Source organism: Pleurodeles waltl, chromosome 5 (genome assembly GCF_031143425.1).
Source record: "Pleurodeles waltl isolate 20211129_DDA chromosome 5, aPleWal1.hap1.20221129, whole genome shotgun sequence".
Classification (NCBI taxonomy): Eukaryota; Metazoa; Chordata; class Amphibia; order Caudata; family Salamandridae; genus Pleurodeles; species Pleurodeles waltl.
In genome coordinates this window covers 1,534,155,827-1,534,181,753 of record NC_090444.1, presented here as the reverse complement: position 1 = coordinate 1,534,181,753, position 25,927 = coordinate 1,534,155,827, and the positions used below count along the sequence as shown (strand labels likewise).

At 43.0% G+C, this 25,927-nt stretch overlaps 1 protein-coding gene across 3 annotated transcripts in view; it reads left to right on the top strand.

Moving 5' to 3' along the window:
- ARHGEF10 (Rho guanine nucleotide exchange factor 10) overlaps positions 1-13,693 on the top strand; it is a 949,815-nt gene extending 936,122 nt beyond the window's left edge. For all 3 annotated transcript variants that reach the window (XM_069235817.1, XM_069235818.1, XM_069235819.1), the window contains one exon: positions 11,051-13,693. In XM_069235817.1, the coding sequence (XP_069091918.1) occupies positions 11,051-11,571 (521 nt within the window). In that variant the 3' untranslated portion in view covers positions 11,572-13,693. The remainder of the gene's footprint in view (positions 1-11,050) is intronic.
- The last annotated feature ends 12,234 nt before the right edge of the window (positions 13,694-25,927 follow it).

Genomic DNA, 25,927 nt, shown 5'->3' with positions numbered 1-25,927 from the left:
TGCATTAAATGACTTCGCCAGGAATAATAGTCAGCAGTGCGGTGATATGTCTATTGCCAACAACTGAAATGCGGAAAGTGAGCACGATGTTGCAGCTCCAGGGAATTCGAATCCTCTGTTTTCCCTCCCATAGCTGTGAATTTCTATTTTCGTTCCAAGAATAAAACCATTAAACTCCACATCCAAAATCAACACACGCCTGGCTTACTCAGTTGATGGCAGCGTATTGTGATTGTTTTTTTCCAGCAGGGGTTGCCAGGTGTACAAAACAAACCGAAGATGATAGTTTGCAGATTGCTGTGGATTTTTAGAACTAGGATGTGCACCGTTTTATTGTTTTCACATTTCAATACCATTGCAAAATGGTATATTAAAAAAAGTGTCTTAAAAAGGTTTGATGGAGAAAAGTCTATACTTTTCTTTTTTTTTTATAAACGAAAATTAGAAACTCGAGCAGTGACAGTTTGTGCAATTATTCTGGTCATGTTTTTTCTGAAAGGATTGCAGTGCAGGAATCCTACCAAATATTGAGTATAAAGAAACATGATGGCATTGCTTCATGCTATGTCATTATTCCCCAATACATGAAATGTGTCTGTAATTGCATTATAAAAATAATTCCAGGGGAATTGTCTGTATTGATATTTAGACTCTACTTAGTTTGACTATTTCCAAATTATTCAATGATTAGTTAATCCAGTGTCTATGATTGCTGATATAATAGGGTGATTAAATACACGTGCATAGTTTTTCGTTATTTTACAACACACATTTGCCTATAAAAAGTGTGGGAAATGATAGCATATTTTGAGCGGATTATGCACCAATTCACTACTATTTAGAGTATCCCTGCTGCACAAACGGTAGAGCTCTGGGCATAATAACATTCTACTGTTTTTCTACTCAACCTCAACTACCAAAATGGCCATATTTGAGGCTTGGTTGCATTCTACCACTCTCTTTCTTTGGCACTGTAAAGGGTCTACATATTATGAGCTTACTGTAGCATCAGCACTCATTTAAAATTGTATATTTGTATTAAACCACTGTATTAGTCCAGAATCTCCTAGTTCATAAATCGGATGTTTTGTCTGAGAATGTTTCACACTTCATCAAATAAGGCTTCATTCTGTAGTTGCGAAAACCCATCATGCAGGCGATTTTCCCTTTACCCACAAGAAGGGAATGCATTAATCCTCTCTTATGTTGGCCTTTTCAGTGAAAGTACTGAATACTGAGGAAAGCAAATTGTTCCAGGTCCTCTCAAAGGGCTATTGCAGTTCATTGTCACTTATTAATGCTGATGTACGCTTTTGCAGGTTGTCAATACCACTGGCCCCCAAAGGAACAGTTGCAAGTCATGTGGGTGTTCTTGATCTTGTGAGACCTATGACCATCGTAGACACAAATGACTAAGCCTCCCTAGTCCTTGAAAGTCCTCCATGTCTTCAGGACTTTTAGAAAGAGAGCAATCAGAGTTCATACACTCTTTGTTTGCTTGCAGAAGCTTTGCCTCAGTCCATGTCTTCAGATTCTGGGCGAAGGCAACAGGAGATGCTGGACCATGTGTTCTATTTGTCGGTGAGGGATAGGGACCATAGTGCAGCATCAACCCACTGCCTTTACCCAGGCTGCACACCACAAATTATTCAGGATACAGACCTTTCATCAGACCATGGGACCTAACTCACAGAAGGCTGTAAAGTTGGGGTTGAGTTTCCAGAGAGTCTGGAGAAAAGTAGGAAACATGGGTGTGACCGTTGACCATTATGGATATGTTGAGGTGACTTTGAATAATCCAAAACAACACACTTTACACCATGGTGGTGTCATGCACAATTCCTAGGTCCTGGCTCTTATAATTGTACAAATTAAGCAATGGTTGGAAGTTCAATATGTAGGAACAATGCTGCTCCTAAAATGAAGCAAGCTTGATGGCAATTGAGACTTGCCTGGTGGAAATATCCTTTGGCGTTTTTCAGAGGATTGTAGGTTGAATTACATAATTATTGGTTTTACTATTGACCTGTCATTGACTACCTCTGTAAAGCCCTTTGTTAAAACCCCTAATATTGCTCCTGATGTCATTATGGAGGAGACCATAAAAACAGAGTTCCAAAGGAAAGGAAAATTGAGGATCTTGATGGTAAATTAAGGAAATGGTTCTTGAGTTGATGTAAGTATAAGCCACAACAGGTATCCTATCAGGAAAATTAACGAAGAAGATTATGACCTTATCCAAGGGCTGAAAAAAGAGAAAGAAGTTGATTTAAGAGCTTCACACTGTAATGGTGAGTCTCACAGTGTATCAACCTTAAATGCTGACTTGCGTTATCAGATGACTGAAAAGGAGAGCAAAGCAAGTGCACTGGTAAAAATGGTAATGCTTTCAGAAAGAAGAAAGCCTTTATTGGAAGCCTTTAGCCAAGTATTTCGACCCTACATGAAAAACAGTCAGGAGTACTGGCAAGCACCCTGAATATCTAAATAATTTTCAAAAATGTTCAAGACTCGCCTCTGACACCTTCTCATCGTATCAGTGTTTTAGTAAGACAATTAATAATGCAACACTTGGTTCACTAAGATATAGTAGAAAATAGAGCGGGCGGTCAAATGGATTATTCCTGCTCAATTGAAAACGAAGGTAAACTTCCAAATAGGTACAGCTTACCTGAGCATGGGCATCTCAAATAAGTGTATTCTTGCACTTTGCTGCGTTTATGCCTTTTCTGGCTTTTTCCCTCATCTTTAGAGTCAGAGGGACAACCTCACAATGTGAAAGCTGAGAGTGCAGTGTATCCCTACCAAAAAGGTTATGAAGTATGCATTCAGCAATGAAAGGTTAGCCTCCCGGTCCCCTTTGACTCTCTGGTGTAGCATGGTCGAGCAGTAAGACCTATCTAACGAGGTGGTATGACGTATGAGAATGAGTTTAGTATGATACAATTATCAAAGTTGCAATAATGATAGAATGCGATGTCAGAGTTGTTAGTGTATTGAGTAAAAACAACACTTTAATAAGACTCTAAGGGGCGGATTTATCAAGGCTTTGTGCCTGCGCAGTGTCATCAAAAGTGGTGACAACTGGCACATCGTTATAAATTGGTATTCACCTTCCAGGGTAATTCTTGATTTGCTCAAGAAAGTAGCCCTGCTATAATGCAGAGAAGCACTTTGAACTACTTTACTTCAAGGAGCCTTTTATGTGTGGAACATGGGCACACCATGCAACCACCCATTGCTTTTGATGCAAAACCCTATCTACTAACATTTGTAGACAGGACCTTACTTCAAAAATGTACACTTCCTCGAGGCAGGCATAACATTTGAGAAACATTTTCTGTACTGTCCTGTACACATATAAATTAGAAAAGCTTTAAACTATGTGCAAGCACACTATTTGTAGAGAAAGGGAACACATCCATTACAAAACTTATGCTAAACGTCACACAAACACCCTTGCTAAATAGTGCAAGTGTGTGTGCATGCACAGGCAGAATAAAGTACACCAGCGCAGTGGATAACAGCAGCAATACCATATCTTTCTAGGTATGGTGCTGTCCTGCTTCCTTCCTTTAAATGAAGTGCAGTGTACCTCAGCAGCTTTGATCCCAGTGCTGTATTGTCTAATTTCTAAGTACATCTAACCCTAGATTTAGAAATGTATGTGTAATATAAATAGCCATAAATCCATGTAAATTACATAAAAGATAAAAGCAACAGCGTATAATGCACCAATAGTGTTGCTATAGTGGGGAATCAGGTTAGAAACAATATTACTGTTCATGATCACTAACTGATTGCCAAGGCTGTGCTATTGAAACTGACTAAGATGACGTAATGCAGTCCTTCTGCCTAGACAGTGTCTCGTTGTGTGCACTAGGAAAACTCAACAAACTACAGATTAAATGTTGCAAAATGTGGGTATAAAAAACAAGAGTAGGGTTCTAGCACAGTAAAACAAGGAGGTTTCCTAATTGGGATAGAGGGATTGACTTTACTCTTCAGGATTTATATATTGATGGACTACCTAAGACTAAGACTAGTGATCAGTGTGTGACTAACATTTCCCTACACCATTCTGACTTATATAGAGTTACACAGTTACTCCATTGACCTCTCCAGACTGTCACTGTCCAGGGAGGTACATGGGGACACACTTTTTGAAAGATATTCTGAGTGGCAGTTACAAAATTAAATCGATTTCAGAGCTCCAGAATGCCCTTTAGATGTGAATAAGACAGGCTATATTGTACCATGGGTGATTGTTTGGAATATTGAGATTTATGAGGGGAACTGAAGCACAATTTGTCTGGGGGCAGCTAAGTCCTCCATGCATATTCAATACAGGAAGAGGGCTTACAAATTGCTCCTGAGTTAGTATCTCACCCCAGCCCACTAGTCCCACATTATGGAAACAAGCGATAGCTGTAGGCCTGGTTGTGAGGCTTGAGGCACACATTTTCACATATGATGGGAGTGTCCAGTAGTTGCTGGCTTTTGGAAGTTTGTATTCCACCAAATTTCCAATATTCTGCAGATCACGCTCACCCCACCCTCTTCAGACACTCTTAGGAGCCCCTGTCGAAGAGGGTCTTTACCCACCCAACCCCTCCTTCCGGTAATTTGAATAGTCATTGTTTGGTAATGGCATGCCTGGTGATTGCCTTTTGTTTAAAGGGCCCGGAGGTCCCTACTAAGCAACTATGGTGAGCAAAGATCTACACTAAGGAGAGCCTGATGGCAACCATGGGGGATACTAGATTGAACTTTGACAAAAAATGGACCCCCTTTCTGAGCTTTGTGCAGGATAGTTCTGCAGGTCATGTGCATGCTTGTTCCCAGTATTTGGTAGCTATTGAGGATCTGGTAGGCCAAGATGGGGTGGAACTGGATTGAGCTTGGAGGGAGATGGGGGAGATGTGATTGTGTGGGGTGCACATGGTCAGCTGTGAAGAAAGTATTTGTCTGGGTACCCTGTCCCCTCTCAGTTGGGAAGTGACTTGCCCGCACATCGTCTCACATACCCATTGTTGTGCAACTGTTTTTACAGTCTTTTCTTTTTATGCTTGTACTGGCCGCTCTTGGTGAGAGCACATATTGTTTATAATTCCGTAATAATTTTCTTTCTCTCATCCTTTGTTGAAAATTTGCTAAAGTTGTTTAGAAAAATGTACTATTAAAGGTTAATCAACCAGGAAATGTAGCTTTACTTGGAGTTAGATTACAGGAAATCCCACAGCCCAAAGGATCTAGCAACACCTGGTCAAGGGCTTAATGTCCATGGTTGACATATCGTGACGCTGATGTGGGGCAGACAGAGTTCTGACCGTCAAGGTAAATTAGGGCATGAGCCACTGGCAGACGAGCCACACATAAGAAACACACAAGACCTGATCTTCTGGAATCAGCTACAACACAAGCCAGTAAGGAGTTAGATATCTCTGCTTAGCAAGCCAGACTCAGGAGTCACCCATGCACCCCTGCGGTCATTCTTTTTGCACCCAGGCCTTTGTGTTGCCTGGATGGCGAACAATGCAGAACATTTTCCTTTGACATATTATACTGCTTGTGGTGGCCCCTCAATGGACAGGGGCACCATCAACATGAACAAGCATTGACAAAACCAATAGGTCTTGCCTTTACTAGAGCTATAGGCTTTGGCAACATGTTTTGTCATGTTGTACACTAGTATGGTTCATGTTTAGCATGGCTAAAAGTAGTAGAGTGGGGTGGATTGGAATGGGAGTGGGGTGGATTGGAGTGGGGTGGGGTGGATTGAAGTCGAGTAGGCTGGATTGATTGGATTGGAGTGCGTTGGACTGAACTGGTATAGGGTATGGTGGATTAGGGTAGAGTGGAGTGGATTGGATTGAGTGGAGTGGGGTGTATTGGAGTGGGGAGGAGTGGATTAAAATGAGGTGGGGTGGATTGGAGTGGGGTGGACTGGAGTGAAGTGGATTGGATTGGGGTGTATCGGATTGGGGTGTATCGGATTGGGGTGGGCCCCCTCCACCTGGAACAAACCCTGGTTGCCCACAGCACTCAGAACCCCACCACACCCACCGACCACGCATGTAAACTCAGCATCATCCTCGACTCCTCGCTCTCAGTGAACAGCCAAACCAATGCTGTCCCATCCTCCTCCTTCCACACACTCTGCCTGCTTTGGAAGAATTTCAAGTGGATCCCCACCGACAGTCACCCAGGTGTTCATCAGCAGCAAGCTCTACTACGGCAATGCACTCTACGTCGGCACCACCTAAAAACTTCAAAAAGAATTGTAGAGAATCCAGAACACCTCAACCAAGCGTATGCTGAATATCCCCAACCAGCCACATCTCCAGTGACCTGAGAGACCTGCACTGGCTCACAATCAACAAAAGAATCACCTTCAGGCTCCTCATGCATGCATATAAGGCCCTCTACAACATCAGACCTGCATACCTCAACCACCGCCTCTCCTTCTACACTCCCACCAGACATCTCCGCTCCGCTCAGCTGGCCCTGGCCACTATCCCAAGAATCCACAAGACCTCAGCGAGAGGAAGATTCTTCTCCTGCCTCACTGCTACATCTCAGGCAATCACCCTCACCATCTCAATTCAGGAAGGACTGCAAGACCTGGCTCTTTGACTGAACTGCACAACTCATCCCTTTCACTCTCCTCTTCCCCAGTGCCTTGAGACTCTAACGAGTGATTTGCCACACTCTACAAGAATCATTGATTGATTGATTGATTGGCGTGGAGTGGATTGGAGTAAATTGGATTGGGTTAGGGTGGGGTGGGTTGGTTGGATTGAGCGTAGTGAATTGGATTGGATAGGTGTGGGGAGATTGGGGTGGAGTGGTTTGGGTTAGGGTGGATTAGATTGGGTTGAGGTGGATTGGGGTGGGGTGGGTGAATTGAAGTGGAGTGGATTGTGGTGGATTGGACTGGTGTGGGGTAGATTGGATTGGAGTGGGTTTGATAGGATTTAAGTAGGATTAATTGAATTGGTATGAAGTGGGTTAGATTGGTGTGGGATGGATTGATTGTAGAGGAGTATAATGGATTGAAGTGAGGTTGATTAAGGTGTTTCGGAGTGGGGTGGATTGGACTTGAGTAGGGTGGATTAATGTGAACTTGATTAGACAGGAGTGGGGTGAATTAAAGTGGATTATATTGTAGTAGGATGGATTGGGGTGGTGTGGGTGGATTGGAGTGAGGTGGATTGGGTAGCAGTTAACTTCAGTGAAGTGGGGTGGATTGAATAGAGTGGGGTGGGTTGGATTGAGGTAGGGTGGGTTGGAGTGGAGTGTGATGTGGTTTTAGATAGGAGTGGGTGGGTTGAATAAGAGTGGGGTGGACAGGAGTAGATTGAACTGTAGTGGATTGTGGTGGATTGTTGTGGGGTGGACTGGATTGTTGTGGGGTGGATTCAACTAGAGTGAATTGAGGTGGATTGTTGTGGGGTGGACTGGATTGTTGTGGGGTGGATTGTGGTGGATTTAAGTAGGATGAGTTGGGATGGAGTGGGGTGGGTTGGATTGGAGTGAGGTGAGGTGACGTGGATTGCAGTGGGACAAATTGTTTTCCATTGGAGTAGGTTGTTTGGGGTTGGAGTGGAGCAGGTTGTTTTTGGATTAAAGTGGGACAGACTGGAGTGGGGCAGATTGAAATGGATTGTAGTGGGGTCTGTTGTTTTGGATTGAAGTGGGCAGATTGGAGTAGGGCAGATTGTTTGGGATAGGAGTGTGGCAGATTGTTTTGAATTGGAATGGGGAAGATTGCAGTGGGGCTGAGGGTTTCGGATTGGAATGGGGCAGAGTGGAGCAGATTATTTTGGATTTGGAGTGAGGCAGATTGTATTGGAGTGGGGTGGATTGGAGTAGGGTGGATTGGATTGGAGAGGTGTGGATTGGGTTGGGTTGGGGTAGATTTGATAGGAGTGGGGTCGAGGGGATGGGAGTAGAGTGGCTTGGAGTGGGTTAAATTGGGATGGAGTGGGGTGGATTTTTTCAGATTGAAGTAAGGCAGATTGTTTTGGACTGGATTGGGGTGGATTGGAGTGAGGCAGATTGTTTTGGATTGAGTGGGGCAGATTGTTATGGATCAGAGTGGGGTGAATTGTGGTAGGGCAGATTAGAATGGAATGGGCTGGGAGGATTGGAGTGGGTGGGTTGGAGTCAAGTGCATTGGATTGGGGTGTGTGGCTTGAATTGAAAATTGTAGTGGGGTGCATGGATGTGGGGCAAGGTGTGGTGGATTGCGGTGGATTGTAGTGGGGAGGATTGCACTCAGGTGAATTAGTGTGTACTGCACGATTATGTGTTAAAGTATACTGTAGTTTCCGAAATTACACATAATAAAGAAACAATGTTGCTTGGCATTATTTTGTACAAGATAATCATCATCTTTTGAGAAGAGCGCACATGAACAAAAACAAAATAAACCATGAGTGAGAACTGAGAAAAGATGACTTGGCAAAATAAAAAAAAGTTAGCTATAAAAAATAAAACTTTGCAATTTTGTTTGTGTTGCTGGGCATGTTTTGCCAGTCAAAATCCTTCTGTTTGGAGGGTGGTAGAATTTAAAAAGAACAAATAGTATCTCAATCACATCTGGAGTAGCAGACAGGCACCAATTAAGTTGAATCAATCAGTGCTTGGTCCCTGCTCCACAGAGAGGACCGGAAATTATGCCAGGCCTGCAGTGACGAATTACGAGGCTGTAAAGAAGAATGTCTCACAAGCACACAAATGGTGAACGACAGGTGGGCTCCAAACCCTTTACTGTACACAACAGAGTCTCGCAGCACCACCCAGGAAGTTTTTTTCAAATGTTTTTTATAAGGGACTAACCTTATGTCTGCATGGTAATATAATCCAGTACCCCTCTAAGATATTCTCTCGTGTTTTAAAGATTCGAGTATCCGCTCTACAGCTGGGAGAACGGTGCCCTTTAGGGTCTTATTCTATGGTTGCATTTTTGTGACCTAAAGTTGTTGACAAGGGATACAATGTTGTACCACATCCTCCAAGTCTGTGGTTGCATGTTATGTGATCAAAATGTGATGCCTTTTAAGGGTGGTTTTTATAATTGTATTTTCATGGTGAAAAGTTTACAAAAAGCACACAGACATGTTTTGTTCATTTTAAAATGATTATGGATCACAGTGAATATGCTTTATTAACAGAAATACGTGCATTTCTACCTGATTACTATTATTAATGATGACAATTACATACACAATAATGTATTTAGCGTGTGGATTGTTCATCATGAACCTTTGACCAAGCCAGTAGATTTACTTCATATTTTTATATGATTCCTGGTACTTTCCATCTGTGTATATGTATATATACACAGATGGAAAGTATATATATATATATATATATATATATATATATATATATATATATATATATATATATTTGTAAGTTACTGTGTAATATCTATTAGTTTGTATGTAATAAATGTACTTTTCCTTTTTCTAAAGAAAAAAGAAGCATCACTGTCTGATCAATCAGTTACTGAGTACAATTATTGCATGCCTGAGAACAGTACAGTGATTACTAGCCCACATCATCTCCCTTGAGTAGGAATTGGACTGGTGTGCTTTGCTACACTGAGAGAGTCTAGTGTTACAATAGGGTGCTTGGTTGCCAGTAAGGGGAAATTGAAGACCTTCTACTTGTGCAGGCCACACAACTCATAACCCAATTTCCTACAATAAATGTCTGTTCATCCACTGTTCTTCCGATGTTTGCATTCAGTTTTGCAAATATTTTATAGATTATTTTCAGAATCATTAAAACACAAACAGGGCCCTCTATATTACAGTGCAATTGACTAAATTTACACAGGCAGAGTAGTAATCTACTGCACCCCCCTCATAAAAAGAAACAAACTCTGCCTCCAGCGAAGGCCTAGTTTGAGGGACCCAGGCTGCATCCCCACTTGAGACTACAGAGAGGCGACACTATTCTAGAGTTGTTCCTCTCTTAGGACACACAGAATGTCAATATGCAGCTCTAGATTGCCAGTTTGTGGTGTCATTTGGCTTAGAGAAACCTCGTATTCCCCCCAAAAAGAGGAAATGCAGGGGAAAAGCATGAGGAGAAGGAGGGTTTGGGAAGGAGAATAGAGTGTTAGTAGAATACGCCAAGACCACACCATAGTTTATGTGTAATAAGGAGAAAAGACCTCCAATTAAATGATACTTCATATAATTCCAAAGGATGTCCCATAAAATCAGGCACTTCAAGAATCTGGTTTAAGTAATTTCAGTGAGACCATTGACTTAAAAGACCTTAGACATTTAACCTTCTCTATTTGTAGGGAAGCAGTGGTGTAAGAAGGGACATTTTATTATGATTAGCTATTGTTTTTGTTTTTGGCTATGGTGCAGTCCACGAGGAAAGACTCATTTTAGTTTGACAATATTTGTTCATTCAGACTATGGGAGGGACTGTGGGGGTTATTACAACTTTGGAGGAGGTGTTAATCCATCCAAAAAGTGACGGTAAAGTGACGGATATACCACCAGCCGTATTACAAGTCCATTATATCCTATGGAACTCGTAATACGGCTGGTGGTATATCCGTCACTTTACCGTCACTTTTGGGACGGATTAACACCTCCTCCAAAGTTGTAATAACCCCCTATGACTGTCCATTAATTGATAAATGTCAAGGTGATCTAGAAAAAAAATTAAGATTGAATGTAGTTTACTACCTTCTTGTCTAAGTGGAATTCTAATGAGAGTTACACCAAAGGTGAAGAAATACTTAGTAAAATTGGAGGACAAAACTGTAAATAAGATTCACCAGATTAAACAATTTAATATATGATGGAAATATTGTGGGGTGCCACTGCACTATACAGTCTTTGATAGACCTTGATTTCTAGGGTGAATATTCATTATCTGTGCTCCTATGTGCTGCCATTAGCATGGGAGGAGTTGGCAGCACAATGTGCTGGAGAAATACCTTATTTTTGTTGGTAACGTATACAAGCATGCTTTCCATCATCATTTATATATTTGTATGTTTTTTTTCTGACAGGAAGAGGGATGGTATCTTATCATGCTCACAATGGTCCTGTAAAGTTCCTTGCCATGGCAACACCCGTAGGCAAGAAAACAAGACGGAAATCCAGCAACAATATGATGGAAAACTCAGTGTCGAAAGATGAAGAACAAAAGGATTCGTATGTCCAGCAGAATGAAAGACCACTGTCTGTGTCCACAGGCAAGGATGATAGTGCAGTTTGGCTCAGTGGCTCTGTATGTTCAATACAAAAAAGTGACTTGTCTTCATCGAGTAGCTCTTTGACATCATCTCACGTGTCAAACCCACTGGAAATTGGCCCTGAGGATGGAACCGTTTATGAACTTTTGAATGATCCAAGTATATCTGTTCAAAAAAGTAAACAACATCGGTCCAAGAAAATGAGTGGAGGTTCTGTCATAGTAATCTCTGGAGGTCAAGGACACAGAAAAGTAAACAAAAAGTTAAAGCCCCAACGACAAGAGGAGCAGGTCTCTTCTGTGATGGTGTGGCAGATTCCATTGTTACATGTATAGCTGTAGAATTGATGTCATACGGTGCCTTTACAATCTTAGTGTCTGTAGGATGTGGTTATCCTACGACATTGCTAGACATATTCCCTTCCTCTAGAACAAGTTTGTTGTTTTAGCCTGATTTGCTGCAGGTTTCTAGAATGATAAAATATCACTCACAGTTATATAAATGATAGAGTATTAAGCTTTGGAATTACTTGCTTACACCTGTATTATGCCAAATTTTGAAAGGAAAGTCAGGGTTCACCTATCAATAAACAGCAGACATCTAACAACTAGTTTTCAATTTTCAGTGTGCTATGGTAAAGCCAAAATATCTTTACAAAAGTACTGCTACTTCAGTTAATGGAAGTACTCCATTAATGAATAATATGATAGCATAGAAGGTACTTAGTTTAGAGATAACTCAACTGAAAAGAGATAAATATGCCTCTAAATAGAACGTAAAACTGAGAGTACTTAATACGGTCTTTTTTTCTTTTCTGAAACATACAGAAAACATGTTTTGTACTTGCACTATTTGCCTTGATAGCAGGCACAATGTTTGCCAAACTAGTTTTGGGGTTAGAGATCGGGTTGTTCATTTCCGATTCTTGTTTGCAATGCAGGTTTAGTTTTCTCACACACATCTAACTGTTAACAGCTGATAAGGACTGTAACATTTTAACACAGCCCCTTCCTCGCTTGAATATAATTTGGAACCCTCTGTAACTGGAGAGACGTTTACAGCGTCAATGTAACTTTCATTTTTGTTTTTACTGTTAACAATACTTTATTCCACTGTCCCTCGAAACTGAGGAGAACAACAAAGAGAAATCTATACATATACACTGATTGAGTCATGTTGTTTATCTGTGTTGCTGTGTAGTACGCGCATTCTCGTGAACATGTAAATATAAATTTCATATAAATATATGTAAATATAAACACACAGATTTACCTATACCTTAAGTACATCAAGGTGTCTGCCATATGACTTTTTGTCACTTTTATGGGAGCGATAAGGATTTGTTTATAAGAATAAGAGGCAGGCCCTCAAGTAAGTCGCAATGTCCCTCACAAACCTTCGCCAATATGCTACATAGTTCGCTGCTTACTGGCACTCGCATGGTTCACCCCTTGTATAACGATAACATTGAATGGATCACATTTTCTCGAACTCCAGTTTCCGAAACATAAATTACGATGTAAATGGTAAATGCTTTACTCCCAATATAACAATTTAACGAGAAGCTGTCCTCTATAGAACAAGTAACCTTATTTTTGAAATTTTGTTTTATTCCATTTGAAAATCCACACTGTACAATGCTTTATTCCCACTGATAAGTAGTTAGGAATTTGCTTTCACTGGGCAAACATTCTGCATTAGAATGTTTGGGGAGAAGTTGTTCCTGGTGCTTTACTCTTGTGGTGAATTGAAATAAGACACTTGCACGTTTTGTCATACGCAGGTTTAATATGTTTTCGAATTGGAGATCAGTATGAAATAAAGGCCATTCGATCCTTCTGCTTGATATCTTTAGCTCCTTCAGGAGTGATTGCGTGCTGTTGCAGCCAATCGTGGACCAGACGGGGCTGAAGACTCTATTTAGTTAAATAACTGATTGCTATTGACAAAATTCGGAGGCCTCCTTGCCCAGCAATAAAAATATAGGTGGGGTCAGATCAAAACGTGTTGCTCTGTTAAGCTCTCCCATATAACTCTGGGTGCTGAAAGTCTTCTCTTTCTCATGTCACTATAAAAAGTCTGGTGTCGGTTTTCGCCATATAGAATTTAGGAATAATGGGGGAATAGATATACAGTTTACCCCTGTGTATAAGGTTCTACTTGTTTTTAAAGTCAAGTGAGGTTACATCACATTACTAAGGTAATTAATTAAAAACAAAACGTAATCCAAGAATGACTGAACACATACTATTCGTGTTGAATGGAATTTCGGATGCACATGTACAGACTCGTAATCAAAATTAAGGGACTGTTTATGTTGCATGGTCTTATAATGATAGAGTGGTGGTCTATAACTTGCAAATCTATAGGAGAAACACGGCAGTTGATTTACACAGAAATGATCATTGTTACCTGTTTGTGGTTTTTCAGTGATCAATAAATTCCAGCCTAAACCTGGCAGCTCTATCTTGTTCTGATGTAAACTGACCAAACCCTTTCTTCAGCTTTGTATTGATGTGTGCCATAAGTTGGCTTAATGGACGAAAAGGTTAATAGGGTGCTAACGTTTGTGGGTAACTTTCTGCTATGGTCTGGGCTTTCATTGAAATCACAGTGTGTCCTATGACTGGTCGTTCTGGTCGGCTTATTGCCTGCTGGAATGAGACAGAATGAAGTTGTTCCCCATTTATTTACTTGTAATCATCAATATCCCGAGTCTAGGTCTTCATCTTCACAGCCCTTATTGGTTGAGCATTTCCCACTCCGTAGCAGCCTTTTACTGACAGCTTGATTGTGTAAAAATGGTACATGTTAAATATACAATAACTATAATTTTAGCTCTACGATGCATCATGCATCCACTACTTCCTTTAACCAATTGAACCACCTTCTGCTTTAAATGGTCTATTACCTCTTCCCCACCTTATATAACAACCAATATTAGCACAATTGAGAAAAATGGGGCAATATAGGACTGCAACAAGGATGGCCAAGACTCATAGTGATGCACATTACTGGTAAGTAACTAGTCATTTCCTATTTGCCTGCCTTCCTCATCCCATTGCTTACCGATTGAGGAATGACAAGTAGTATTACATTCAATAAGTACATTTCAATCTTCAAGCTTTCTTGGTATTTATTTTTCACTTATCTTTTTTCTTGCTGAATACCACAAAAACAAAAGTACTTACAGTACTGAAGATAAAACTGTGTCCCTAAGCGATATCGAAGACTGATTTCCAATCTATAATGTTCTACGAAAGTGAGAGTGTAGGCCAGATTTCTTCCATGCACACTTCCTTCCTAAAACCTCTTTTAGCTTCCACCCATGAGGTTGTCACATCACAGATTAATCTTGCCAGAATATGTTCTGGTAAAGGTTTATTAGAAGCTAGAAATGCCTCTGAGATATCGTTTGTCACCAATCTACTCAAAGTACCATCTACCAGTTTTACTTTTATACGAAGTGCCACAGGTGAAAAAGCACATTAAGGGCCAGATGTAGCAAGGCATTAGCGCCTCGCAAACGTAAAAAACGCCCTCACGCGATGCAGAAACACATATTGCGAGTCGGTACCGACTCGCAAAATGCGTTTCAGACTCGCAAATAGGAAGGGGTGTTCCCTTCCTATTTGCGAGTCGCACCGCGATGTAGAGTTGATTTGTGACCGCGAATACGGTCGCAAATCAACTCGCAGTTACCATCCACTTGAAGTGGATGGAAACTCATTCGCAAACGGGAAGGGGTCCCCATGGGACCCCTTCCCCTTTGTGAATGCTCACAATAATTTTTTTCAGAGCAGGCAGTGGTCCTATGGACCACTGCCTACTCTGAAAAAAAACGAAACTAAAAGGTTTCGGTATTTTTTCTATTTGCAGCTCGTTTTCCTTTAAGGAAAACAGGCTCAAAGAGAATTTTTTTTATTTTTATTGAAAAGCAGTCACGGACATGGTGGTCTGCTGTCTCCAGCAGGCCACCATCCCCGTGAGTGCCCAGACTCGCTATGGGGTCGCAAACTGCGACCCACCTCATAAATATTTATGAGGTGGGTCTTTGCGACCCCATAGCGAGTCGCAGGTGTCTGAGACACCTTTCTGCATTTCCTTTTGCGAGGTGCAAATTGCGAGTCGCTGGGACTCGCAATTTGCACCTCGCAAAAGGAACCTACCTATATCTGGCCCTTAATGTTATAAATCCAGCCATTCATTTGAAATAGATGTATAATGCTCTATGGTGGCCTAGCATATATAAATCTATCTTTTCTGGTGTTGATAGGGTCAGGAAAAAATGGAGGAAGAAGTATAACCTGCTCCAAATAAAAATGAGAGATTACTTTTGGAGTTTGTAGGATTAGGTCTTAAAACAAAGCTCTCTGGAAACAAATCTCATAAATGAAGGACTTGATAAAAGAGCAATCAATTCTCCAATACTTGGTTAGAAAGGAACATTTAAGTTACTATTTTCAACGTTTCATCGCTATATGCCTTTACTATGAAGGAATAGATGGGAATACTTTGGTTTTCAAAACTTTTCAGCAACATAACAACAAATGGTTCAAGTGGGAAAGTTTTGTTCAAGACAATAAAGGATATAACAGCAGCCTATTGCCCTCTTAGGGGATAGTTAGATAGACTTATTATGAAACCATCTCTAAGAAATTCAATTTCCTATAAGAATCACATCATATAGCCTAGAGTTTATGAGATTCCACCATTTGAAAATAAGTATTGGAATGCTTTTTATACACTTTTAAAGCTGCAGGGAACCTAGATTTCTGATTTCCCAACATCACTTAATAGAAACAAACCTTCCTTTGGTAATCTTTGTGTTCAAACTCCAAACCCTCATACAGAGATGGAATATCACAGTTTCTGCCAGAAATGGAAACCAAAGTGGAGCGGGATGAAGAGGAATGATCCATGGTTGATCCACTGCCAACTGTTTTAGAATAAGGAGCCATGATCTCTGTTGCCACCATGAATCACTGACCTTTACTCATCTGTGATCTTTGCCACCACCTTGAGAAGAAGAGGGAAGTGGCAAAAGCTTAAAGGACGTATCTGGACAATTGATTCCCCCGCTACACATTAGCAGTGGGCATAAACTAGAAAGTTTAAAGATTAATATCTTAATGCTGACAACAGGGTCAGAACTGGCAGACCCCACCTCGACCTAATCTGTTAAAAGAGCACCTGGATAGAGATGTAAGTGAAAAGAGGAAGAGATCATCCTGCTCAATTAGGCCAGATGCATATTCTTCCTCCCTGAAAGTATGCAGCTGACAAGACTTCTATGTGTATATCTGACCGAAGATAAATCTCCTTAACAATTATGTTTAATGAAAAAGGTTCCCTGTTTGAATGAGATCTTGCCACTTGGTTGCTTGTCCACATCTATGCCCTGCACCCCTCAATGAGATGAACAAAATGTAACAAGACCTGCATTGCTGCCAACTCACTCCAATTGGATGAATGGCATGGCTCATCATTTGACCGGCTATGCTGTACCGCTTGACACAAAGCCACTGCACCCGATTCCACATGACAGTCATCTGATGTCACCACAAGTGAAGATGGTAGATACACTGCGACTCCTTTCAGAAGGTGGGACAGTTCCATCCACTAATGCAAAAACCTTCTGATATTGTTTGAAACAAAAAAAAGAAATTTATAATACTAAGCCACTGGTGACCAGGGAACCATCAAATGATACAGCAATGATCTAATATGTATCCTGGCCTAGGTTCCTACTGTTGTTGTAGCTGCCATATATTCTTGTAGACAAAGACGCTGATGCACTGATATCTTACCTGATTCAATGATCTGCCCAACAGGTACTGGAGATGAGGTGCTCTATCCATTTTGAATGTTACTTGACATTGAATGGGCCCCAATAAACTGCAAATCTTGAGGTGGAGTCAAAGCTTGTTTTATGGTTCAGTAGGATGCAATGCTGATCAAGTATCACACTTAGTGTCATTTTCTGCCTTAAAAAAAATGAAGAAGCAGATATGAGCCACTCACTGAAATAAGGAATGCAAGTAGGCTACTAATAGAGATGGTATCTTTGTGAATAGACTTGGGACTGATGCCAGACTAAAGAACAGAAAACTGATGAAGGACGTTTCTGATAGTGAACCTCAATAAGTGTCTGTGAGAGGGTTGTATTAGAATGTGGCCTTATGCACCTTTAAGGGCCAATGCTGTCATCAAGGGAATGACTGACTGTAATGTCAACACCCTGGGTAGGTTAGTTTGCAGATATTTGTTGAAACAGCGGAGAAGTAAAGCCAGCCTCCAGTCTCCTGAAGGTATCTGAAGCAAGACCAATATTGAATAGTATCCCACTCGACTACTTGCTTGTCCATCATTACCCCTGAATTCAGACATACTTGTTTTACCTAATTTCTAGGAAAAGGAGTTTCACGGAACATGTTTATCTGTGAAAGTTCTGTAGATTTTTAGGAAGATCCTCAAGTTTAGCCACAAATCCCTCAATTGTTCTTGATTGTTGGCTACTTTTGAGAAGCTCAGAATTATCAAGCTTTTGATGAAGGTTGAGAGTTGTCCTTTATGTGACCTATCCAATCTTGTCCTTTATGTGAACTATCCAATCTTCCATGTGCAAAGACATACAAGATGCTGGGCTGCAGTGGCCACCCCTGCTGCAGAAACTGCTGAACATATATTACCAAACATGAGTCTCATAAAATCAAATCATCGTTGCCCTGCTAAAATGTATTGAATAAAGTCTGAAAGTCTTTTAATAAAGATAGAGAAATATATGTGGCATTATTTGAAGATTGCAGATTGACATTTGTTGCTACATATGTCCTCTTAATATTGCCTTTCACATTTTTGTCCACTTGATCGGAAGGTGGGGATTTGTCAAGCACTACTGTTGACCGATGTATCATGTTTGCCAAAAGCAACTCAACTTTAGGTACAAGAGGAAATTCATCCTCTGAATGCTTCAATTTACGACTCATTGCCAGAATATAAGGGAAGGTCAATATTTTCAATTTCAGACCAATCTGTTAACATGTTTTAAATAGCAGAATGTAGAGGCAGTAAGCTGGTTGATATTGGTCAAATAATCCACTTTCCTTGATGTAGATGGAGTCTGGAAATCTAACTTCAACTTAACGTGAATTCAAATGAGCTCTTTGAATTTTTCTTCCTTTGGGTAGCTCAACAGGGCCAGAGTCAAGTGGCTGTGCACTTGCTTCATCTGTTTGTAAAACGTGAGCCAGAAATTTATGAGGCAAGGACAAGTTTGACCTTTGACAGAACTATGGGTCAGATTTATGAAAAGAGGCGGTGCACATAGTGCAATTCCACTTTTCTTGTGCCCCTCCTAACACCACCATGGTAATGCCGTATTTAAAATTCGGCGCACCACGGTGGTAGTTAGGGTGACTAGCGCTGTACTATTTTACGCTAATCCTGTGAAGCACCCAGAGGCCCATTGTATTCAATGGGTGCCTCTGTTTAACACCTACTAAATGCTGATACAAATGGCACAAAGGAATCTCATAGATTCAATTGTGCCATTTTTACACCCCCACCCAACACCCCATTTGCATACATTATGCGCAAGCATAATGTGGCGCACGGGGTTACAAAGTGGGGCAATGCATGCATTGCACCAGTTTGTAAATATGGCGCTGCATTTGTGGCTTCTTTGGGCCCCATTTGCTTAAAAAACAAATACGCAAATTGGGCGCAAGAAGGCACTAGGGGCTCTTAAATATGCTCCTAAATGCTTAACTTCATCCACATGCTTGTAGTTGGACGAGATATGTTGATGCGTCTCTGTGTTCTTGTGAGGCTACATTTCAAACTAGAAAGCCATGCAAGGACCGACCTACACACTCTCTTATGGAACAAGTGTTGCTGAGCAACGTATAAATAATCATGGTATGGCTCATCACGTAAGACAGTATTGCTAACACAGGCTCAAGATGCACCAATCCCGACCCTGTAATTACACTTTCCCTTCCTGCAGTTGTAAGGAGATGCACTATGAAAGACCTACCCACTGAAGCATCGCTTCTGAAAAAACACATGCATGAGGAATTCAACGTTTCGCCCCACATTTGTTAAGAGACATATCCGGGGGAAAACCACCATCCAAACAAAGCATGATAAAACACTCAAACTAACCTTTATTAGTCACGACATGTAAATGCATTCATGCACAGATAGAAAAAAAGGAGAAGGGGAGACAGGAAATCAGTTAAGGCAGAAGACCTGGGAGTGATTAAAGGGGGTAGCAGAATCATGTTGTGACATAGAGTTTTAATTATTTTCACTGTGTATTAAAATGTTCTACTGCTTGATTACACAATTAAGGGAGCTGTGAAAGGCAAGCCTTTGAAGCAGAAGACTTTCAGTCAGCGGGGATAGGGAGTGGGAAGGGATAGGCAGATGAGAAGGTATTGATAGGTTTAAGGTGTGAATTTCCCTCCTGATTTAAAAAATAATTAGGTCAAATTAATGTTGAGTTGACGTTTCAATCAGTGACCTCCCTGGTCCATTTCTCACTCTGTAAATCACAGGTCTGTTTGGCTTCACGCCTTCGTAAACAGAAAGGAAAAGAGTATCCTGGAGGCAACGTGATGCATCAACCGTTGCCATATTACTGATTTAATTGTTTTTTTTTAAAAACACTAGGGTACAAAAAGCCATTGGGTATAAGTATTCCAATTTCAAAATTTAGTATGAAGCCACTTTCTGATCATGGATATTATGGCATGTCAACACGAAGTTCAGAAACTGAGTAAATAATACTTTCACCAAATGTTTTGTATTGAAATTAACCTTGTATCCACCTGCCGATTGAAATGGATGCTTCACGTATTTGTAGATTTTCTAAAATTATACAAAAAGTTGGAGTAAAGTTTTAAAAAATTACTGCATTTGACTATATCATTATCACATTTGTATAGATTTCCTCTCATTATAAGTAATTTGTAACTGATATAAGTTAATATGGTATTAATTTGGACTTCCAACAGCCAAACAAAATATTTAAACAGCAGAATTTGCCTTTTGCCTGACCTGTTTTCATAACTGAGTGCAGTGTCCAAGTAGCCCATGAACAGGCACTCTGACTCAATGCATTTTTTCGAGGACGGAGTTTAAGCCTCGGAATTAATGCATATTTAATTAGAGTGAATTTAATTAAATTAGCTATTAGCTGCAAAAATCGTTACTCTTCGCAGGATAAAGAAACACAGGAGACAAGCTAATGAACGTGAACGTGAGCAGTATGAAGAGTGTACCTTTACGGGCTACTCAGATGAAAAATGATATTTGGAAGTGGTTGTGTGCCACAATGTATCTACACGCATGGGGATGTTCAGCGTGTGGCTCACATGATCACACATGCACAAGCATCGTATAAATAGAGTACAATGTGTTAATATTACAACCTGTTCTTTCCATTCGCCTTAATGCCATAGCCTTTGTACATGGGTTATTTATTCAATACAGGCTGGAGTACTAATTTAAATTTGTATTGTACTGTAGTTTCTAATTTGAACATGATTGGTTTCTTGGGCTCTCCTTATTTTGACTGTAACTATAGTAGTTTATTATGAATATAAAAACTATTTTCAAGTAGACAGCGCAATATCACATGTATTTCAATGGACATTGTAATACATGCTCATGTAGGTCCTTAAATGGAAAACACCATCCTCAGATTGTGTACATTATGTATGTTGGTGTGTGTTAGAACTGGGGTTTCTGGTTGTCAGAGCATGCTCCTTGTACAAGCAGGAACCACTGTTCTAACCGGAGTTAGCTGCATACACACTTATAGATAACCTGTATAGCTCCTCTAGTATCTTGACACAGAGCAGTCAGAGCTATCTAAAGAGGCAATCGGTAAAGGATTTGTGTGAGACACACACACACACACACACACACACACACACACACACAGTAACACAATGAAAACACCCCAAAAAGTACTCCACATAGGGTTAAAAAATAGATTATATTTTTATGAGTAAAACAAGACCAAAACAACAAAAATCCAAGAAGAAGCAAATTTATGAATTTTTTAAGAATAAGCCAAAAAATAGTGCTTAAAAATCAATAGTGCTTAGAGGTTACTTGTGGTCATGCTAAACCAGGGTAAATCCAAAGTGCAGGCTGGTTACAGGACCGATGCAGGGCCTGCTGAAAAAGTAGCTTGGATGGAAGAAACATCGACATTGAGGATTCAGTATGTGGCGCACAGAAGGAAATGCATCGCTGTCAGTCTAAGAGATGTAGGCAATGCATTGGTTCCGAAATGCACAGCATCAAGGGTGCATCGAAGACCAGGCAGTGATGGGCACCGCGGCGATGCATCATTGTCAAATTGCTGGGCTGGAGACTATGGCGGTCATTACAACATTGGCGGTAAAAGCCACATACCGCCGTGCAGAAGACCGCCAATACACCGCCGCGGCCGTTGAAAACCGCCACAGCCATTATAACCCACAGCACGGAATCCGCCAAAATTCGGACACCCACACAAGTCCGCCACACCAAAGGTCAGTGATAAACTGGCGAAAACAAAACCTCCACCGTCACGCCAACAGAAATACACCCACACTATCACGACACACGAATCCACGCGGCGGTCTTTCAACTGCGGTATTCCATTGGCGGTACACACTGCCGCGCTCAAAATACACACACATTTACAAAACACAGCCACATCGGACAATTCCAAATACACACACCTGATACACATACACACACCACTCCCACACACCCAATATAATATATAACACACACCCACATCACCTACAAACACCTACGACCAAAAATCACGAACGAAGGTCAGAGAGAGACACCACCATCAACAATACTAGCAACCACAGGCACAGAACACCATCACCCACATAACTTCCACGCACCTCACACTACACACCACTACATATCAGCACACTTATCACCCCACACACCACCCCACACATCACCTACACCACCCCATGGCACGGCAAAGACACCCCAGGTTCTCGGAGGAGGAGTTCAGGATCATGGTGGAGGAAATTGTCCGGGTAGAGCCACAGCTATTCGGATCACAGGTGCAGCACACCTCAATTGCAAGGAAGATGGAGCCATGGCAAAGAATAGTGGACAGGGTAAACGCAGTGGGACAGCACCCAAGAAATTGGGAGGACATCAGGAAGAAGTGGAACGACCTACGGGGGAAGGTGCGTTCCGTGGTTTCAAGACACCACCTGGCGGTTCAGCGGACTGGCGGCGGACCCCCACCTCCTCCCCCACAACTAACAACATGGGAGGACCAGGTCTTGGCTATTCTGCATCCTCGCGGGAGTAGGTGGAGGAATGGACTCTGGTAAGTCAAATCTTAACTATTACATACCCACCCTACCTGCATGCCAACACATGCCCCCACCCTCACCCTCACCCCCATCACTATCACTCCAACTACTCACAAATGTCCCAACATCACAAACCACACATCCTAACCCCAAGCCCTGCATGCAACAACAAAGCATGGACACCCATCACTAAAGCATGCCCACTACACATACCCATACACCCCCCTAAACCATCACCACACAAGGTCCCACACAGGAATGCAAGCACTGGGGTACACAGTCACCCACCCATTGCACACCATGCCACACACAGATGTAATGAACATCCTTTTATACCCCTGCAGGACCCCTACCCAACATCACCGGACAGGAGGGTCCACACATGTCCACACCACCAACCGAAGAGGCCCACAGTGATGACAGCACCTCTGTCCAACTGGATCTAGATGACCAGCCAGGCCCATCGGGGACCTCTGGACAGTCGGTTCCCCTCAACCAGTCACAGGCCACCACAGAGCTTCCCAGCGGGCCCATACCTCTGTCCCCAGGACACGTCAATCAGCAGTGTGTCCACCACTACAGGGAACCCAGGCTAACCCATCACCTCAACAACAACAGGGACCTGGGGGCAGTGGTAGTGGGCACACAGTCCAGGGGACAGAGGCCCAGGAACACAGGGGAACTGGGAGGGCTGCTGTGCTACAGGGGGCGGACAGGCCCAGGGAACCCACTCTCCACGAGGCCCTCTCCTCCATCATGGGAGCCTACCACCACTCCCAGGAGACAATGGCAATGGTACTGGCCAAGTTTCAGGAGACCCAGTGCCTGCAGGAGGAACAGTATATGGGCTTCAGGGAGCAACTCAGAACCATCAATTCCACCCTGGGCACCATCGTAGGGGTGCTGAAGGAAGTACTCAACACCAGGAGGGACACTGTGGCACTACAAGGGGCCCCTGACACTAGCCTGGACGATGAACTGCCCACCACCTCTGCCAGCGCTAGTGGACAGGAGGCACCGCCACAGGACCACCACACCAGCACCCCACCCCCTGCAGAGGGAGAACCACCTCGCAAACAGTCCCTGAGATCCAGGAACAAGACAGAGAACGATGCCAAGACCCCCACCAAGAAATGAGGCCACCCTGATTGTCATCCTACTGTCCCACTTTGTCACTCTGTCCATACTTAGACTGCCCCAGCTCCACTTCCTATGCCCATTTGGGCAATGCACCTGTGAGACTAATAGACTGGACTCTGCCATGGACATTCCTCCACCATCACCCCTCACCATTTTGCTACCCCCTCCAATTTTGAGCACTAAAATAAATACCCTCAAAGCAAAAAACAATCTGGAGTCAGTCTGTGATTTCAGAATACTGTATTAGCAATTACTGTGGCAAAAAGCTCTTTCCTTTGTAATGTCAACATACCTATGTCACACAGCTCTAGTCCATGAGGAATCAAAGCAGATGTCACACTGTGGGACCCAGATTTGTGAAATCGTAAGGGAAAGTGACAACTCAGTGACCATACACTGGGTGAAAACGACAGACAGTAGAGAGGTAGTAGTGTTTAAGTACATGTATTAGGCAGGTTTGTATTCTTACCTGTGTTTCACTGGAAATATTGCTGGATCACTGAGTCCCTGTTGTCCATGTCTTCTTCCTCTGCTTCCTCGTCTTCACTGTCCACAGGCTTCACAGCTGCAACAACACCGCCATCTGGACCATCCTCCTGCAGAAAAGGCACCTGTCATCGCAAAGCCAAGTTGTGAAGCATACAGCAGGCCACGATGATCTGGAACACCTTCTTTGGTGAGTAGAATAGGGATCCACCTGTCATATGGAGGCACCTGAACCTGGCCTTCAGGAGGCCGAAGGTCCGCTCGATCACCCTCCTAGTTTGCCCATGGGCCTCATTGTAGCGTTCCTCTGCCCTTGTCCTGGGATTCCTCACTGGGGTCAGTAGCCATGACAGGTTGGGGTAACCAGAGTCACCTGCAAATGGCGAGGGACAACTGTTAGACACACACTAACCTGGAGGGATATCCCCAGACCCAGACAACCATTCCCACTGACTAGCTTCCAGGTGCTCACCTAATAGTTGACCCATCACATAAGGGATGCTGCTATTCCGCAGGATGTAGGCGTCATGCACTGAGCCAGGGAACTTGATAACTCTTCCGGTTTCTGTACATCTGTGCCACCCCCATCTACAGGTACAGCCGCCACCCCCCCTTCCAGCACCGCCCTCCCAGCAGCCCCTCAGTCTTTGCCCCGTGCCCGCTCACCCAGGAGGGTGGGCATCACCTTTGCCCCAGGCACCTCAGGCCCTGCCCCAGTCACCCCTGCTGCCCTCAGTGAGGAGGCCATTGACCTCCTCAGGTCCCTCACTGTTGGGCAGTCTAACATTTTGAATGCCATCCAGGGTGTAGAAAGGCAGTTGCAACAAACCAATGCATTACTGGAGGGCATTCATTCTGGTCAGGCGGCCCTTCAGCGAGCTTTTCAGACTCTGGCCTCAGCACTGATGGCAGCCATTGTCCCTGTCTCTAGCCTCCCCCCTCCAACTTCCTCCACCCAGACCCAATCCCCTGTACCCCAACCTATCCCAAGCACACCTCTAGACCAGCATGCACACACGTCAACACACAAGGGAATCTCAGGCAAACATAAGCACCACACATCCCACAGGCACTCATGCAAGCATCATACCCATGCAGACACACCAACATCCACTGCCTCCAATGTGTCCCCCTCTTCCTCGTCTCCCTCCTCCCTCCCAGTCTCGTCTACACTCACACCTGCATGCACTACCTCTACAGCCACTACTGCCATCACCAGCACACCCACCACCACACCCCGCTCCCGTGCAGTCACCACCCCCACTACCATTCACACATCCCCTGTGTCCTCTCCCAGTGTGTCTGTGACGCCCCCTCCCAAGATACACAAACGCAGGCACACACCCACCCAACAGCCATCCACCTCACGACAGCCTCCATTGCATGCACCTTCACCCAAAGTCAGCAAACAAACACCTCCTACAACCACAACCTCTTCCTCCACTCCCAAACCCCCTCCAGCTACCCATCCCAGTGTCTCAGAAAAACTTTTCCTGTCCAACCTTGACCTCTTTCCCACACCTCCCCCACCCCGTCCGTCTCCTAGGTCCCGAACTAGCACCTCAGCCACAACATCTCTGGGACCAGTGGTGCCTGTAGTCACCGGAATCTGGAGAGCACCGGCCACCAGGGCAGCCAGTGTGGCACGGAGCCACAGCACAGACAGTCCCCCACCTGTCAAGCATCAGAAGTTGGCCAGTGCCCTGCGGGAGAG